Here is a 20884-nt window from a genome sequence, read left to right on the forward strand (position 1 = left end):
GCTTTGAATACGAAACACGGTGTATAATGTGAACTTTACGGATTATGGACTTTTGTACTATTCTTATACACAGCAGGTGTGCACGTTGCTTGAGATGCTTGTAAATATCAAGTGCAGATCTGGGTCACAAAATCTGTGTCATCACTAAAAAAAGAAGATTAAGGGATTTTTAACATAAATATTATGTTAAATAATGTTACTTCCAGGATTTTCAAAAGTATTTTAACAAAAATTAATTAATAAAACTTGTACAAGCAGAAAAAGCTATTCCTTTTTTGCACTCAAAGGTACCAAATGTATTGTGATAATTCGCTCGTCGCATGCATACGTATGCATCAGAAAGCAAAACTGGGGCATCGGATAATTATTCCGTGCTAAACGACGCGCCGAATTGTTCCGTCCGTCTGCATCTACCGAGTGTCTCCATTCATACGAACACGTGCGAGCCACATCGTCATCGTCCATCGCGAAACGTCTGTTCAAAGCACTTATGTCGTAGGTAGATGAAAATTAGGTATACGGGAATGACGCCTCGGCGTCTGTTCTCGATGTACCTGTCGTATCCATGACACGATTCGGAAATCCATAACACGTGCGTTACAAACGGTCAACGGCAGTTACATCTATGGTTCATTATATATTAGCGCCAAGATTGTGTTAAGATTGATAGTTACACGGGCGAACGGGTAGCAAAATGTGTCAACACTCCTGGCACGGAAATGCAAAGGAAAAGTAACGATTCAACATCTGCCGCATGCCGGAGCTCATAATCTGGAGAATATTGATTGAGGTCTTTAGATTAGCGTTATAAAGGAAATAACAATCAATGACAGATGTAAAAGTAATGTAGATTACAAAGTAGGGAAAAGTATATTTGCACCGCGATAATACTATCAATATCTCCCTCAGTGCTCTGGTATGAAAGACGCCATACCTCAAGTTCAAACAAGATAAATGTCCAATAGTTGTCATTGAGCAAACAACGTCGAAGAAAAATAAAAGCAACAGGCAAACATAAAACGCATCGATCGACTTTTCGGATTTTAATGAACGTTCAAATACAGCAGGTAATATGAAAGCGGGACTACTTGATCAATCTGTTCGCGGTCATTCGTATCTAATGCGCGGCATCTTCAAGTACCGAAATAAATTTGACATTTCCACAAAGTGAGAACAGCGACGCTGTGGAAGACAGCGAGGCTGAAGAAAAAAAAAGCCAGCGTAGATCCGGCGATAAAGCAAACAAATGGCGAGCCTGAAACTCGAGCGCTGGATAATTTATGGTGTCGGACGCGAAGCTGGCCCAAATCCGGCCGACGATTTACAGCCGAGGCGAGGGGTCAGGGTCGTGTGGAGGAACCAGTTGGCAGGGCAGTTCGTCGGCCGTTATATAGGTGATGGCTATTTAATAACTTTCGCTTTCATTTTTGTACGGTGAAAAAAAAGGGTTCGCGAGAGATTGAATAACGAGGAGAACTTGCGTGGGATAATTGCGCGGGCCCGCGGCGGATGAATAATTCATTTGAGACAATCGGCAACGAAAGTATGCCTTTTGAGAGTTCTCATGGTAGCAAAGTATCGCTTTTGCTGTAGCAGGCACGAGACGTTTGTCAGAAATATCAAGTTACGATTAAGGGACGAAAGGGACTGCGCGTTTAACCTAGCAGCTTTAATTTTTCTTCGTCCTTCATTCTTATCAGATATTACATGTTGCTGTTTGAAATGCTTTTTCGGTATTTGAAAAGATCCATTAGACATCGTCGGTTTTTTCAAGTTCTGATACAAGATGTATTACAAAAGTTTATGATAATCAAAGTACCAACAGCCGCCATCTGCTGAGTACGCTTTATACTATGAGAGCGTGCGGCTTATCCGTCCTTGTGATAACGGCGATTTCGCATCGTTATTTATTAAAAAATGATCGATAGTTCTTACTTTATAAAATATATGCGTAACCACCGAAAGTCGAACGTGATGAACGATCTTACGGGGAGCGTATCGAGAAAAATTCTCGATATATAAAATTTATTGCGCGCCGCTAATTTAAACGCAAACGCTAATTAAACGTACGATAATTCACTGAAATCAGCATAACTTTGATATAATTCAAAGAAAATCTCTGTCAATGTTGCCTTAAGATAACTTTATTATTCTCCGCGTTTATTTAATGTAAGTGTGTAAAATCTGAGATTTTTACTACCACACGAATGCGAATGCGCGAATAAGAGATGAATATACGATTGCATATTTTTCAACGCGTGTTTTTACGCATTCCACACAGTGAGCGCATAAACCTCGTAATCAATTATTTTTAGCATCCCAAGCAAGATAAAAAATAAAAGGGATCGCCGATACACTCCTCGTCCATCGTCCGACGTTATGCACGACTTTTTAAAAATATGGCTCCGTTTTAAAGCGGCGTAATATTCCATAATGCTACCATCAGTAGCATTTATTAACGCCCCAGGATAAAACCATGAAAGACGAGGAAGAAAATTACAACAACGCCTGGAGCGGAGTAGAAAATAAAGTGCGGATGAGACCTATGAGCGAAAAAAATGAAAGCGTGGCTGCCACCGTTTCGTAAATCACACCGATATGCGATAATACTCACTGCCAAGCGAATCCGCCGGTGATACCTTCTCGCAGCCGATCCTTGAGACTCCGTTGCCTGGAAGGGACGGCAGGATCTTCCGGCCTGATGGGCGGCCCACTGCCGCCGCCACCACCACCCCCTGGGAATAACGCCATTCCGATCCTCGTTCCGGTAAGGTCGTTATCGTGACACACTCGCGATCTCCTCGGTCAATTTAAACCAGCTTCACGTCGCACATCGGATTGTCATGATCGGTGACCGAATCTACCGAACGTATCAACAATATTTTGAGTATTTTTCAGATTCAAAAGTCCGACACGAGTATTTGAGACTGCAAGGTGCGTCGATCGGCAATATGTTATATCTGTCGCGTGAAGAATCACTGCGAGCACTCGCGAACGGGACTTTGGTGATCGATAGCGGTTATCGCGCTTGCACCAGGGTCACATATAAACATCGTATCCGATTCGCAAAGACCGACGGAATCGATCGGATTTTGCTGACGTTAACTCGTCGCGCCGGTGACGACGACGACGACGAGCGTATCATCAACAGCACAGGCGGGCACGAACGAGCGCGAATGAATCGCGGCCGAGACGACATCTGATGATGACCGTTGGCAACGACGTCACTCACCTCTCTCACATTTCCCTCCGCGTCGCCGTTGCCTCTGACATCGTGCCAATTGCCGCAAACCTCCGGCACACCGCGAGCCTACAGGAGCGATCAAATTCGGTTAAATCGTTAATGAGCGCGAACGCGAACCTTTCAATCACTCGCGATTTTCAATGAATGTGACGGAAGAAAGTGACAGGAAAGGAATTTATTCATTTTCTTGTAAAAGTGAATATTTTAGAAATTTTCCAAAGTATTTTAGGCGCACCCGAAATGCCCCTAAAAGGGCAGATAGTTTACAGTCGATAGCGGCGGATCATTAATTCGAGACATTGTTAAAGTCGACGAAGGTCTCTCGCGATATTATTGGTTTTTAAATATATCAGCTAACGTTCGGATATCCCTGATTCCAAGCTTTCGACAAGTGATATTTTTAAAGCGTTATTTCGTCTATCTCAAGTACATTTTTTAATAAATATATTAATATAAATATATTTATTAAATTATATATATATATATCTTTTAATAAATAAATTATAATTCAATTAAAAAGCAAGGAATTTCCCATTGCAAGTAACGCGAGCTGTCTCTCCTGACAAAAGTCTTGTGAGAAACGTAAGGATTTAGTTCAACGTGGGGATTTACTTTTTCAATCTCAGAAAACAAAGGATTTTCATGCTAAAAGCATCTACATTTCCAGTAGCTGGAAAGGACATTAGAGAATGGGATTTATTGAGCAATCTCATCTTATGTCACGGTTATCTATCGTGACGCAATCTTCTCTATTCTTTTCGCGTTGACGTCATATACAATATTTATGATTAAAATCCGCAAGTAATCATGTAAAACATACCTACATGAATTGGTCTGTAGAAAAACGAAATAATGCGTGATGTTGCAAACATACCGAAAATACCGGCGCCGTATACTCGCGTGTCTCCACGCGCTAATCTTTACGTTATCTTGCGCCGCGGCGTCGACGTTACGCGAGAACTGCGCATTCACGAAAATGTTAAAAAACATGATCGAAAAATGCATTAATCAGCATGAACCGATAACTTATATAACGTTGGCAAATAATCTGGAGGACTCTTTCTTACTAATACTCGACATATTAAAAACATTCTAAATAATTATATTATACATTATTTGCTCAAGAGGGGAGATCGGGAGATTACAGTTGTCAAACGCGTTTCTTTTTTAAAAGAAAATTCGTCGTTCCTTGTTGTAAAGCGTATAATACTTAATCTCCTTACCGACTATGGTAAAAGTACATGAACACGCTCGAGAATAGAGAAAAGAAACGGGGGTAAAAGAGTAATCCGCGAAAGGGCTGTGAAGAGAGTGAGAGAGAAAGAGAGCGAGAAAAAAGGAGGAAACCTGTTAGAATTTCCGAGAGAAACTGATCGGTGAAGATGGATCGAACACTCTTGCACGAGATGAGCGTTCGCTATAATCAATCAACCAACCCTTTGAACAGACTAGTCCGTTCTGTCTGCTCGCAGAATAACGTAACGATCTACGAATATTCCTACAGCTTTCCAGAGGAAAAATCGACCAAATCTACATTTTGTGGTCGATAGCTTGCATCGACAACGTTCGTCTATCTAATTATAAACGCGTTTCACGCTTACATTAAATTTAATTACAGCTCGATTACACTGAGCGCGTCGTATAAAGACTGAGAATTTTTGATGCATCGACGTGTACACGGCCATCTCGGCTCCAAAGGCAGGGCGATTGAATCGAACATAACGACCTCGGTTAAACTTTATTACGTCGTGCGCATAGTCAAGGCTACGACAATGATAACAGCCGGTCTTGTATGGAAATCGAGCAGAGTCTCATTGTCGATGTAATACTTTCAGTGGAACCAGCTGCAATCGCATAAGTGAAAGACAACGATGAAATGAAGTGATAACGATCAAAAACGTTACGTCAATAATAAACAGCTGGTAGCGCAAACAAATGTGCTTCAGAATATTTGTTGTAACCATATTGTAACATTACTGTTTGCTCACATGATTTACAGTTTATTCAATTGGGATGATCTGTTTCAATGTACATATGTATTATACAATATGAATGAGATATTGGATAACTTGACAGTCAAAAAGAGTATTCCGCGTATCTTCTCAAAACAATCAATCTCCACATATGTATTTGATCGATCTGCAAAGAATATTTATCACGCATGCTCAAGTTGATGCAAGAAGAGGTAAAATAAAATTTCGAAATAACTATCTTCTTTCAAGATCGTCGTATCGTTTGTCTACCCTCCGCGATGTATTTACGTCAGCGTTTCGAGAGGTGCTCCAATACATGTACGTATATATGTATATGGCCTTGTAACATATATAAAGGGCGACCTATAAAATCCGCGACAATTCAGCCAGCATTACAGCGAAAACTCGACTGCAGGGAGTTAAATGTGACGACGAATTTTCCGGTGCGGAAATTCCCGACGTTACCGACACGACCGGCAATGGGCTTTTGTATCTCGTTCAAGGGCATTATCAAGGTTAAGGTCACAATCAAGGTCGTGCCAGTAGCAGCCGTTAATCCCGGTCCTGTCGTTCCTCGTGGAGAACACACCGGCCTACGTCTCTCCGTGTCGAAAGCCTCCCAGTGTATTGATCTCCCTTCGCCCACCGAACCCGACCAATCCCAGCTGGCATTGCATGGTAACCAACACACGCTCCGCCACGTTTTCCGAAGAACCAACCACCCCAATGATGTCCCTGTTACCTGAGCATGCGAAAAATTCCGTGATAGCCCAGATTAAAGCTGTGATTTAATATGCCGGCATGCCGTGCTCTTCCTTGCGCGTACGTCTCTCCGGACGTTGTCCACCTTCGTTAAGATCGTCGAAAAATCGCGTGACGATCGTCATTAGAAATGTTTTCGATCTGCGATCGGCGTTCTGATACTGTCTGCCCAGTTTACTACCTTTTACGATAATCACTCAGTCTTTCATGTAACTTGATAGTTCAACCATGCAATTAGTTACAATTATTCAAAGCAAATAAAGATATGAAGCAGTGACAATCCAGTGACTTGATACTCATGATATACGAGATATAAATCTATAGCTTCTGTTCTAATTGCTTTGAAAAATTAAATACGCATTTGCATAACAATACGTATGTATATTAAATATCGACACGATATGAACACAACATTGTCCTTATACCGATATCAATCATATGGATCAATGATGTGGAAAGGTATCTATATGTAAAATTTCTAATAATATCGAGCGAAATGCAATCACGACCTTGACGACATCTGGAGCACCAAAAGTGGGTCGTTCTCACGCACCCCCTCAGAGCTTCGGCACTAGCGATTGGCCAACCAAGTTGTCCTAGGCATTGTGCGATTGTTTCGGGAAGTAGGCCATGCTCGGCCTACTGCAATCGTAAGGACACTGCACCTGCGCGTCGCAGTTTCGCGCGTATGAAATTGTTGCACGAGCAACCCCTTCCCTTCGTTCTCGCATGTGTAGCAACGAAATTTTATTTCATCGAACTCTCTGTAATATCATGATTAATGAATTTCACATTTCTATCAAAATGTTTTTCAACAAGATTTGCCTTTGCAATTGTGAAATTTTAAACATTGCTCTCTCGCAAACATTACTGGCCTCGTTAAAATGTAATATGGTTGTTGATATATATTGAAACTAATTGACTGATCCAAATTGACAGACACGTGATTTCTGAAAGTGTTTTGCGCGCATGTCTAATAGCAACTGAACGAATGTTTTTCCAACTAGAAGAATAAAAATATATATTTCGCAAATTTTCCACTAGAATATCAAACTTTTTACGTACTATGACAAAAACCATATAGTTCTATTTCAATAGTATAACCGTATGCTCGCAATTCCAGAAGAATAAATGGAAATGTCATACAATATGTTGCGTTCTATTAATAGACATTGTATATTGTATTCTGAATACGCTTGTGTATGTATGGTGTAAACACAATTGCAAACAATAAAACGCTTTTTTACGGATGATGCTGCGTCATTTTTCTATACACATGTCTATACCCTTCGCTCCATTATAGGATATACTTTGTTTTTGCTGTCGCAACATTATGTAATTTTCTCCCCATTTCGAAGTCATCTATCTCAACGTCGAAGCGCAACAATGTTGAGCAGACTTTGCTATGACAGGGCAGATAAGAACTTTCCACAGCCATCACGTAACTGTATGACCCAGTGGTCTATCTCGCGTCTCGGTTTCGTATCAAGCCACACAAGTATTCCGTACTCTGTGAATAAATCGCACACAAAGACATCCCTGGGGAAATAACCGCGCGCGCACAAATCTGTCTCAAAATTCAGAGGAAAAAGAATCGAAAAAAAGCTTCTACAGATTTCAAAAGTCCCGGAACCTTTGCACACAATCCAGTTTGTATGACCTTCCTTTCAAGTTGCCGATAAAAGATATAAGTAATTGCAGTTTGAAAAAACGTTAAAAATGCATATGCAGCTACGTGATAATTCACTATTGATTAAAATACGATATAATCGCAAAATAGATTACATTGGCACTATGGAGATCCATATGAAAAAAACACGCGCAGTTATGTCGAGCTTGCTCAAGTTGTTGTCAAAATCGACATTTTGCCGGCTGCTTCGCCTCGTATATAGAGGCTGATACGTGATCCGAATTCCTCGCACAAGATACCAGAGAGGGAAATAAACGTTTATCAAGAGCGCGAGGGAAACAATAAAAATAATTTGAGAGCTTCCCGAGAGACCAAAGTGTTTGGCAAACATGTAAACGCTGAAGGATTCTCATCCCCTTCAATGTTTCCCAATTTCGCATCATTTAATTAAACCACGCCTCGCACACGTGGCCAGGATCATAGCAATGCGTAGCAATAATGACAGCAATATATGTGCAAATATAACATATAATATTACGATAATAACACACGAGTACATACGTATGTAAAAATACGGAAAACATATCCTCTTGTTATCACTATTGCAATATTTCTTGCTATTGTTATCACGTATAACACTTTACATTATGTTCTTCTTAAAGCGCAGTTAGGGAGAAAAGAAATCGAGGTGTTTTTAGGGCAACCATAAATTTTTTATAAATTTGAATACGGAATGTACGAAAAAGACCCAAGTCACGTATTAGGAGGGTTAAGTGATTCGGCATTAACCCCTCCGATACATCGGGCTATCTTATCCTATCTCGCACCTATACATTACGAGAATGTCGCGAAATATTATCTGACACGGTGCAATGTTTCATAGCACGTAGCACATATTGGATTACAATGAATCCTCTTAAGATGCGGCGCAAAGCTCTCAAGGTTACAACCGCGACCTTTGCCATTATCAGCCAGTCGCGAAAAAGTGAGTCCTCTCTATGCAACAAAAGTGTGAGAAATAATCAAAACTCCTCCTCCGGATCTCTTCTCTCTTATTCCGGCAGTTGTTGCACCGGAAAAACTGTATTTATCCGCGATCATGTGTCGATGCGTCATACCCAGAACAAATATATTATTCAAATATATTGTACTGCGATTTATTATTATATTATTCTTAAATTTATTTGTTTATTGTAATATGTTTATTATTAATCATTAATATGTTTATTATTAATCAATTATTATAAAATTGATTATTTATTAGACATTTTATACACGTCGAGCTTCTTCATCAATTACGATATTATTCGAGCAACATATTACGAATACAACTCGATATATAAACTTTCAGAACGTGCACGTTTAATTCATTGCCGGCGAGATTTTATGTATAATTCAGCCATGTTATTAGCAACCTTCTCGTCCGTCTAGTTTTTATTTCCGGTACCAAAGTAGTCACATTGTTCGGTAGAATGAAACAATCGGAAACGCATGGTCGATTTTACGACGCGTCTCTTGGCCGCGTGATGAAATACGTGCAACGAGCATTGCTGCAGCTGCACCTGCTTGTACGCTTCCACGAGGTCCACATGTAAATGCCCCTCGTTATTATACGAGATGTCGCGACAATATAAAACTGACGCAGCTGCATTCGCAAAATCCTTCCCACCTACATCGAGCGCGCTAACGGAAAAGACGAAAAAGAACAAAGCATTTTTTTGGAGTAAAATAGCGTGCCGAGTCGTGGATTAAGTTTTGTCACTGTTGCATTAACATCCACGAATGTTTGTGCGACGCGAAAAAAATACAGAATCGAAAACTCGTCACTGTGCTTTTTTTCGTGCGCAAAAAGAAAGAAGAACATGTTTCGAAAATGGAAATTGGTGTTTCTCTTTCGTGTGTAAAAATTGATCGAGTCAAGCAGTTTATAAGACAGTCAGGTCTTCAAGCTGTAGGAGACCGCGTTAGAGAATGAAAAGCTGTGCATTGTCGGTGATATCTCGAGGACTTTCTCGTTGAGCGTTGGCTCTTGAATAAATTGTCGTCACTCTGCTATTTATTGAGATTTTTGTCATTACCTTTTGGTTTTACATCTCGAAACTAGGATCTTTCCTTTCACTATTCTCTGTATTTCACGATGCAATGACAATTTAAATATCAGCTTGAAGGGGTAATGAAATATCGATTGTATAATATATTGCAAACCGGATACGTTAATCCAGATTATTGCGATACATCGCGCGGCAATATCGACGAGCTGTCTGCCATTGATGAAGGAAAAATAGTAAAAAGAGAAAAAAGAAAAAGAAAGAAAACAGTGAGTGCGGACAAAGTGGGGCACGTTAATGAATTTCCTTATCAAATCAGAGCAGCATCGTACCACGAGTCGCTATTATTATCTCTTCCATCGATCAATACAACGTACAGCCGTAGTGCACGACGACTTGCAAATAACAAAACAGCTCTGCGCAGGAATCTCACCCGCGGACATTCATTTATACCGATGTACGTTCGGATAAAAAAGAAAAAAGTCTAAGAGAGTTACATTTGCGTTTCGTTCGCGGAACGTTCGCGCTTTTAATTGGCATCGAAAAGGGGAAAATAACGAAATAAAATTTCCGTATATTCCCACTGCGCATCGCGCGCTAAATGCGACCGTTAGTTTTTTCATTCTGATGGAATATACATTTTTCAGATAAATCTCAGAGAGCAATGTACACTCGTGAAGAGACTCGCGAATTCGAGATTTGTCTCGGAAATTTCCTCCACAAAGTATTCAGTTTCCGCAATATTTTGTTTTGGAAACAGCAGACTTAACTTTTTCCGTTCCAAATCTTGACATTAAATCTTAATTATTGTTATATGCAGTATTCCATAAGAAAATTACACTTCTCGAGATATTTATTCTTCTATTTTAATTTCTGTAGCTCTCAACATGAAAAATTACGTCCCTCGTAGATTAGAAATAAAATTGAAACTCTACTTTGAAATTTTGCAATACAACACAAAATAATATAAATTCAGCTTTATATCGGGTATATTAGTTCCGACAGATTCGCGAGAGTACAGTATGTCGCTTGAAAATATCTGAACGGGTTAATCATCTGAGCGGACTGCCTTTATTAGTCGCGACAATTTTAGAAATATCTACGCCTACGTCAATTTCCACAACCGGTATTCTTCTCATTTGTCAGAGAATTTCATTGAAAGATATGCGACGTAGATCATGAGAAGTATCAAACTGCATTAAAAATTCATAAACTAATGAATAAAAAACTAGTGCGAACGACGACTCTGTCTTTCTTTAAATTCATAGTTGCGTAAATTCATTTCGTTAAAGTCAGTTATAAAAATCAATTTAATTCTCTGTAGCCAATAATTATTTATCAGATCATACATAGATATTTCTTCGCTTCCAAGTAACTACTTAGTAAGTAAGTAAGGAATTTAATGAATTTTTTGATAGTAACAGCACCTTTTCCTAACATTTTTCAATGGTTAGTCGTTTGAAAACATACGAATTAATCTCAAGCTTTCGGATTATCAGACTACATCCTGATGTTGTATTCCGATTTAATTAGTTCGACCCGGATGGCTCTCGTTTCCGAGATAAAAGACACAAAGCAATGTGAGCGAAAAGTAAATATATAGAGAAAATAAAAAAAGAAAAATTTTGTTACCGGTAATGAAATATTTCGTAACTTAATCACGTGCACGCGTGCGCGCATTTTATTATTTCGCTAGCGCGAGAATTGAGGTCAGAATAATGTATGGATTAAATACTTAATATGTAATGTATGGATTAAATACTTATGTAATGTGTTGCCAGGATGTACTTGTGCGTTACAATTAATCTCATGTGTGAGAAGAGTGAGAACCCGCGACCCAGCGAGTTTCCACAGATGCACTAGGTACATTTAGTCCCTCATAATCGAAAGCTATTAATGAGAATCGCGTACACCATGCGCACTACGTAAAGGTGGTTTATTCTCCTAATTAGCATCGGATTTGTCATTCTCTCTCCTCGGTGTATGTCTCTACTCTCGACGACGCTAATGCGGAATAAATTCTTTTTTCGAATAAATCTGAATTGCAACTGAAAAAATCAGATGCGAAAACCGTATTGTCAGAATTAGGAGATTGCAAAGCGCAATTCAAGTACTATACATGAATTGGAATTAAAGAAGAGACACAGTCCAGATTACTTGGTTACGATTATTATGATGTACCAATCAGCGTTAAAAAATGTACATGAAAAATAAATGTTCGAGTCAAGAGTAATTTTTTAAAACAGAATTACTTCAATTTAATTATATTTATTTTCAAAAGTTAGTTTAAATTTTCATACTATATAATACTCAGGGAAAACGCGGAGAGATTAAGAAAAATATTTATATAAATACTTAGAAGTATCGCCTCTAAACGAAAAACGAAAGGAAAGCCGAGGCCTGGAATCAACTAGACACGGCGCGATGCATTGCTTTAATTCAAAGTTAATGCAAAGCGTCCGGCTGATCTCCGGTGAGGGTGAAAGTTATTATCCTTCGCTGGCAGGATTCCAACAATCGAGTGATCTGAGAAGAGTGCTTTCCTGACGTGCTTAACCCTCGGTAGATTGAAAAGCGATAGAGCTCATCCCCCTTCACCACTCATCGCGACGATGCGCGCCTCAATGAATCCTGTTATTCGATCTCGAAGAGATTGACTCACTCCTTTATCTCCTGTACCGCAACCAGTCTCAATAAAGTCTTTCCATGATGATTACTATGTCGTGTCGTTAACTCTTCTAAAGAAAGAGAAAAAATCAATCGGAAAAACGATTGAGAAGCCGAATTGAAGACCGTCAAAATTATATAAATTCCATAAACAGTTACAAACTACATATTCTCTCTCGCGTAATTCTTCATATCAAAATTACTTTTTTTCTTCATATCAAAGACTCTCTTTACCATCCTTGCCAATCTTTATGAATAATAACAAAGTAATAATTTTATTATTACTTATTTATATCCAGATGTTCTATTTATGAAGTCTAGAGAAGTCAACGAACAAAAATCTACGCGCGCGTGAGTGCATGGATGGTTATCAGCGTGTAATTGCCCATCGTGTCGGCATGAAAATCGTTTTTATCGGTCTCGCAATCACGCGTACGTAACACTAGTATATTAATACCTGTTTAACAAAGAAATGCCTCGGTACTTGACGACAGCGGCATTTAGAAGATCATTTATGGTTTAAGGTTTAAGGTTTATTAACGTACGCGCATACGTCAATGAAACGTCAATAGCGCGTCAATTTTATGATGCTGTAGAATGCACCCTTTGTTTACATACAAGAATGTTCCGGGACCTTCGCCTTTAACATTTTCGCAGATGCTCTCTCTACGAGTTATACACGTATACGCGTATAATATTTCCAAACTTCAACTCTTGTAATATTTATAATATAATATGAGTCGAAAGAAATTTCTCTTTTTTTATTATTTAATAATTATCACACACAGATAATAAATTATAATAAAATAAAATAAATATTTTTGCAAACGTCGACGTTACATCTAGTACCAGGAAACTTTTGTTGGTAATTGTGAGCGTGAATATTAATTTCAACGACAAACTCTCCGGGAAATTTTAATACTCAATTAAAATATCGAAACTCCAATATCCATGAAATATTCGTACTCACGAGTACGCAAATCTGACGTTTAGATTTAATTAGCTCCCATGAGCGGAACAAACAAATCTCGTGCTTCATCGAGTGAAGCAATGTGAATGATTTCATTGTCTTCACAAAATTCACAAAAACCATCAAACGGATCGCAAAATTATATTCGCTCAGTATCTCTCCCTTTATCTTTTTGTTTAACGCTTTAATATTCCAATTTCTTTATCCTCGAATCATTCAGAAATTAATGCAGTCAAAAATCATATGTATTCAGCATACAACTTAAACTCCTATTCATCATCACTTCGATAAAATGATTGGAGACGTAAATGATTTCCTATACTTTTTTCAATATTACAGTAGTAAGGCTAAGCGTATGGACAAAATAACAATGCTAAAGAGAGTTATACGCTTTTTCAATGTAATCCTTTTCGATGTAATCCTTCACTTGCGATTGGATAAAATTACCAGAGGGATGACCGAACGTTCTAATCCATATGAGACCGTAGCCTCAACCTGGAGCCGAGGCTGATACTGAACAATTTACATTCTAAATGAACCGGAAAAACTGATTACAAACAGGCGACGCAACGTAATGAGAGATTATCCGAACCGAGATTAACCGAGCGCGATCGGATAAAGTCCTCGCGGAAGGATCGTCGCGAGGTAACTGACGTTTCACCGATGTTCAAACGGAAGCGCGCACCCTCCCCGAAGCTCTACCAGCGAGGTAACCTTTCCCACCCCTCGGCCGAACGCGTCACGGCCTAACCCACCCTCGGCGACCCCAGGACCGTAACCACCCCGCCGGATGAAGACTCCACCTCCCTTCTGGCGCGCTCGTGTCTCTCGTCCTGCCGTCCCATACGACGCAGATGGACGGGATCTGTTGTCGGGTCGGCAACGGAATGGACTCCTCCTCGTCCATCCGCCATTATCTTTACTCATCACTGTCGTGCATTGCGGTATCGTGCATCGAGGAATTACGAATCGAAAAAGAAAGAGAACGTGCAGAGAATCGTCCTTGGTCCTTGGACGAATACATTCGCGGACAACGCCGATCTTTATTCCGTCGCACGAATTACACTTTGCGCCACCACTGTCGACGTGTCGTTATCTACATTGTACCAGCAGCTTTAAAACGCTTTAGCTTGCAGCAAAGACGCGCAGACTATGCAGACTCGAGAGGCTGGATTGTCGTAAAAGCAGCGCATCTAAATCGGGATCGTCAGAGAGGGAGAGAAAAACATCAGAAAAATAATAACAACATACAACCAAAGTGTTTGTAATTTATGAGAAAAATTTTCTCAGCATAACAATGTCATATAATTACTTCAGGGTGAAAAAAATGTAGGGAAGATACAATGTTACAGTAATATGCTCTGTTGCGAAATGCTACGCAATATGTACATCAAGCGTTGAATTTCCACGGCCAACTTGGCGATAAGCGACATTCCAGATACAATTTCCTGCATTAGCGAATGCATCGAATAATCGATAAAACTTCTCGCACTAATACAAACGTAAATAACATACGCCCATATAAATCGACGATAAAAACGATACGTCGCGAATGATGCAACGTGTATCGACGAAGCAGAGTGGGATCACCTGATTGAGGCAGAGGGATACTTAATTCGTTCTTGATAATGCGTAAATCGAGTACACGAATCATCACCGGTCTCTCGAAGGGGGTCAGACAGCGTGGGAGGCCGGCAGTCAACCAAGAGAAGGGAACAAAGAAAGAAAAAGAGAGAAAGAAAGAAAGGAATGGAAGCAGTAAGAGGGCGCAGTCAACGGAGAGGCACTGTATATAGATTCGAAAAGCCAAGAGAAGAGCAGAGGGTTGGTCGATGCCGCAAGGTCGTTCGGTATCGACGGTCGCCCCCGAATCCCTCCTACCAAGGGTACCCAGATCCAATCGATGTTTCGTTACTCCGCCACGATTCATTGAGGGCCGGCGTGACGGATGTTTCTAGCCATCGCGATATATAAATCGTAACGGTACTCCTGAAGGTGCGACATCGTTTGACGTCTCGTCACCCCCTTTCCATGTCGCGGCTGAGGCCCCAAGACAGATTCGATAATCCAGATAATTAGAATATGACCATGTTTTTTAATAATAATTTGATTGTCAGTGAAGACCGCCATCGCGCGTCTTTTCCAATTTATTTCTGTTATTCGGAAAATATATATGAGCATGTATGTTATAAGGATATTAAATAAGAAAGAAATATAACTACAAATGTAAAGAAGAAAATTTCATTCAAATTGGCAATTTAATAAAGTTTAATCCAATTCGTTCCAAAATTTCTTTAGAAGGGTGATACTTTCTACGATTTATATCCTCAATTACTTCAATCGAACTTATTACAGGAATCTGTTAAAGAATCAATCCCGAATCTGATGTTTCATCAAAGACATCTCGATGCTAAAAAGCCATCAGCTGATCGGCCAATCGATAGTACGTGCGGTTAGATAATTATGATTAAAAAGTCACATTATCGCGATATCGCCAGCAGCGTTCGCAAGCCACCAGTCACAAAGTCCGTCCCATTATCTATTAATAGCGGAATCCATCGCGGGAATTGTTACTCTCGCATTATTACCACGCTAGCGTGCATGCACCTCAGTCAATGTCAGCTTATCCGTAACCTCTCGCCACGAGCCACGAGTAGAACATTATCGACGCACAGCCCGAAACCATAGGTGCGACCAGTAAATTAGCACTTAAATCAGGATGTCCAAGAAATCCATATACAATGCGCGTGTTAAAACAAAACGTTGTATCTACAATTTATATCGAAATCGTAAATACAGCGTACTAGCGTATATCCGCGTGTCTTTCTAAAAATGTTTTCACCGCAGCGGGCATCTTTATTCAGATACATTACTCATCAAATACCTATCAATCAAAATAATCAGTGAAATTAAGTTAATGCATAACGTATCATGTTCCTGTGTCACTGAATGAAGCAGCGTACATTTTGTTATCCGACATTGCGGCGGAGAACAGCTGTGCATCGCTATCGATCGTTTATTGGTCTACCATTAACGAACGACTAATTGTAATAGTACTATTGAATATCTCTCGTGAGTTTTATGATATGACATGTAAGAGAATATTCCACGTTTTATAAAAGACCTTGGACATTAATGTAACCAGAGGATATGATGAAAACGAAGCTCAAGTTTAAAAAAAATGGAAAAAACGGGAGAAAAATGGACAAGCATGTCGAAACAGCAAGGTCATCATTCTAATGAAAACTTGCATACTTTTTTCCGACACAGCTAAAGTAAACGACGTTCGAAGAATGAAAATATATAAAATATTTGCTACCGTGCTTCATGCTTAAGGCCAGACCACTGACTGTGAAGTCGATCCATTTCAGTCCTGAATGTCTCATATAACGCCGATCGGGTAGTTTCAGCGCAAGTAGTCAACCGCAACGAAAAATGAGCCACGTGTGATGAAACACCGTTGTGGCCATTCTCGTCGCGTGCTTGCGTATCATTCGCAAGATGGTCAGAAGATGGTAAGAATCGCAACGAGAAGAGCTAGTTTATGGAAAAAAAAAACGTACGGTCCCAACTTATCCGTCCGTGACTGCACATTTACATATTCACACATGACAATTCGTGCAATTCCTGCAGCTGCACCTAATCAGCTGACGCAAATGAACTAAAATCTATCATCGTCGTAATCGCGAAAATACTTGCGCAGAATAGGCAGCCGACAGCAAAAGACGGCATGACTTATCTTGGCCTTCTTCTGTTCGACTCTCCTTTTGTCACAAAGCTAGTAACCATATCATCGCGTTTTCGGTGACAAACGTTAAAAAGTTATTCGAAATGGTCAAACACGTTTAGTAAAAATAAGAATGTGGAAAAAAAGAAAAAAATTACTTTACAATTGCAATATTTAATTCCTTTTATTTCATACTTTATTTTAATAATAAAACTAAGAGATTTGCGAGAACAGAACGCAAACTGTTTCTGGTTGCAATAAAAGACGCAACTTGTATACAATGTATTATCAATCATGTGTGTGCTGTGTGCGTATGTGTTGAGTTTCTCATATCAGAAGTTCTCGCAGTACCCGAGGCTTCAATATGAGATTGTTACCGCGAAAGACGAGCGGTGGAAGGTAACGCAACCTAGATGACTCTATCACATTGCATATATCGTGATGACAAACCTCAGCCTCACTGGAAAGTCGGTTGGCCTGATAGTTGCGGATCAGGTTAGCTCCAGTAACCTAACATTAATAACATTAATAACTGTTACACACGTGTACTGTACGCGATGCGCATACGACTCGTCCTTGCATAAATCAGACAGAATGGTGCACAATAAAAAGTCGCTTAAATTTTCTCCTACGTCGATATGTTCCTGGGACGTGGTAGAAACGTATTTGTCTATCGAGCAAATAGAATCCTCTATTGCAATTTTTTCTATGCGTAGTGATCTGATACTGAATGAAAAAGTAACATTAATTTCTTTTTTTTAATTTTTCATGCTACATAAATATCTCTTCCTGTGGAAAAAATAGCATGATTAATTTCTCCTATACATTAATATTTCATTTTCATATTAATCTTCTGAAATTTGTTGATATGTTATTGCTCCAACTATTCTTTCTTTTTTTATATATTTTCAAATTAGGAATTTTTAATTATTTTTATAATTAGCGAAAGAGATAGTACGTCCGAAAATTCCTTGATAATTGCTGGCGGAAATAAAACGACACTCGTTATAAAGATACGTCAGCAGTATGAGATAAGTAGCATGAACAGAAAAGCAAAATTTATCGAGGATCTTGACATATTTTCTTTTCATAGTATACGTATACCGAGTTTCATGAGAAAGACAATTTGATCTTGTGAGCAAAGAATCTTTGATAACAGCAACGTCGGTGTAAACGTACATAACGCGAACGAAATTTTAAGCAAGAAAACTTGTTACACACAAAGGTAATACCAAGAAAACATTCATTAATGTTTTATCTATTAATATGAAATTTAATCTTTCAAGATAATTATCAATAACCATCATAACAAATTTAGAAAAAAATGCAAATATTCCAATTGCGATATCCTAAATATCTAAAGTAAAATAAATTTTAAAAAATATTAGATATATTAATTATTAGATAATAATATTCTTACTAATGCAACAAGTATATAAAATGTCGAAATGTACATAATATATTTATGAAAAAATTGCATAAAAATTCATAAATATAAAAATGTTGAAAATATTATAAACTCGGATTTATGTCGTCATATGATGATGAAATGAGATCGCATTTGGGATGACGGACTTGCAGCCTGTTCGACTTGTACGACACAGGAATCGAACGTGAGACACCTCTTGGGTTTCAATATTTCATCGTGAGACACCCGGTATATCACATGTCGCCGTATCGTATACATCTTCCGAGGAATCTAGCCCAAATATCGACCGCTACATAAAGTAAGGTTCATACTTGTGGAGCGTGATATGCAATGAAATTCGATACACATTCTAAGACTTAACGTCGCTTCCATTTCATTCGAATTTATACGTAGTAGAAACCCGAGATTTCCTGAGTCAATAAACAGCCTATGTATCAGCGCAACGCGAACAAAATATCTTATTTCCTACAAAAATTCACTAATCATCACGAGTAAAATATATGAATGAAATAAATAAATGAAACATATCATACAACCCACAAGCTTCCATGATATTAGTAATGAAAATGTCAGATAAATGAAAATTGACCGAGTTGAATTATTATTTCTCATCAATCTTAAGTAATAAACAGCACATATTGAAACTATGATATATGTATATTCGTTATATCGAGATACGTGAAATTTTATGAGATATTGAAAAAGAGAGAGAAAAGAATGGAATATTGAAAAATTGTAGAAAACTGATCCATGATAAATATTGTAAATGTGTTACGTTATTGTGCACGCATGCATATTACGAAAAAAGCTGCATCATGCACAATTAACACGATATCGTGTATCGCTGTCGTAAATAAAATCATCCAATATAACGCAGATTCTAAAAACATTTGGAGAAAACTGAAGAAAAACGTCGTTCTAGATGCTACGTTATTGCGTATACATACAGCTATATGGAGAAAAATGTGCGTGTACGAACGAGAAGATGCACACGAGCGGCCACGGCCGTAACCAAAGTTTGGTTCGGGGTACGCTTTGCACATCTCCCTGTTACTTGCGACGAGGAAACTCGTTATAACTCCCTGTTAACGATAAAAGTAAGAAAATGCAAAACCTGGATGAGATGGCAGTTCCATAAGCGTAAATCCACATTTAAACAAATGAGCACTATTGCGAATTAGTGTTAATAAATCGTTAATGCGCGTAGTAGAAAAGTAGAAGTACACAATCTACGATAGATACAATACCGATTCTACTACCCTAATGCAACTTGGCCGTCACATCTTGTTGTAGGAAAACTTAAAAACTATTCAATCGACTTTTCCCATTCAATGAAAACCTGTATTACCAATACGGTATCAGGCATTGATAAAATAGCTACTTATGGTTAATCTAATTAATCGATATAACTGTAGTAAAGTGTCTTCTAGTTCAACATCCATTTCTGCTTCATGTGCTACTGCCTCGGGTCTGGACATTTTTCTACCCGATCCTGCGAGCGAGTACCTATAATTTCGCGCTCATTACGTGGGCGTAGGAACGCCGTAATCCTTGCGAGAGAACGTTTCTTCAACCAGCTTTCAACAAGAGGCAACTGTACGAATCCGTGGTGTTTTTCAATCCGCGATCGCGCCATCCGTCGAAATTCACGAGTACAATTAACGACATCTCACGAGATTAGTTATACGTTACGTCACGTGTTATTATAAATCTTAAATATTAAGCAAAGTACATTTTTTAGAAAAATTCGTATGCGTAATCTTGCACAAAACCGATGACACGAGTTTAAATAAATCGCAATTTATCTCGATTTGTAATTTCATCTCGAAAAATTGCTAATACTTCGTTAAAACTCGATTAAAACGTCGCATAGCGGAACGTCACCTGTACACGTTCCAACATACGCAAGATCATGAATTACATCGTATCGCGCAGTTACGTGAACAACTCACTAATCTCACAACAGCTCGATCTCAACTACGCAAAGCGCCGAATCTCAATGCGTCATAAAGCAAGTTTTAATTCATGAAATCGTATTTTTTTCCAAGCAACTCGGCGATACTAACAAGAACGAGTTCTTGTTACCATCACGAAGCGACATGTCGCGTGTTGGTCAGGATATTGCGCGGTGGTCAATGTTACATCAACCCAGTCGATACCGACTGCCCATCGGGGGAAGAGTAGCCGAGTACTCTGAGTAGTCAAACACGGATTCCCCGTGTTTAATTCGAATCGCAAATCTACAAAGCACGCCCTTTCGGGATGGCTCGCCTTTTACGGGCGCGGAGCGCGAGGAACGCAGAACGAGAGTCGGGGAAAGAGGTTCACTCACATTTTGCTCTGGTCCGCCATCCCCGGTTAGCCGTATCCCCTGCTGGTCGCCCTCTCGAGCCCTCTTGACGGTGTCGAGCCTCTTCCTCCTCCTCCTCCTCCT

The 20884-nt window shown here is 39.2% G+C and overlaps 1 protein-coding gene across 4 annotated transcripts in view; it reads right to left on the bottom strand.

The window, feature by feature from the left end:
* The window catches only part of LOC105281199 (TLD domain-containing protein 2), a 101888-nt gene extending 81004 nt beyond the window's left edge, over window positions 1-20884 (bottom strand). Inside the window, exons 1-3 of one of the 4 annotated variants that reach the window (XM_020032218.2) lie at window positions 13742-13971; window positions 3233-3310; window positions 2615-2860 (exon numbers count right to left, since the gene is read on the bottom strand). In XM_020032218.2, the coding sequence (XP_019887777.1) occupies window positions 2615-2751 (137 nt within the window). In that variant the 5' untranslated portion in view covers window positions 2752-2860; window positions 3233-3310; window positions 13742-13971. Of the gene's footprint in view, window positions 1-2614; window positions 3311-13741; window positions 13972-20782 lie in introns of those variants that run through there. The other 3 variants (XM_020032219.2, XM_020032217.2, XM_020032221.2) reach the window with 3 other exon arrangements.

This window comes from Ooceraea biroi, chromosome 5, assembly GCF_003672135.1.
Source record: "Ooceraea biroi isolate clonal line C1 chromosome 5, Obir_v5.4, whole genome shotgun sequence".
Lineage (NCBI taxonomy): Eukaryota > Metazoa > Arthropoda > Insecta > Hymenoptera > Formicidae > Ooceraea > Ooceraea biroi.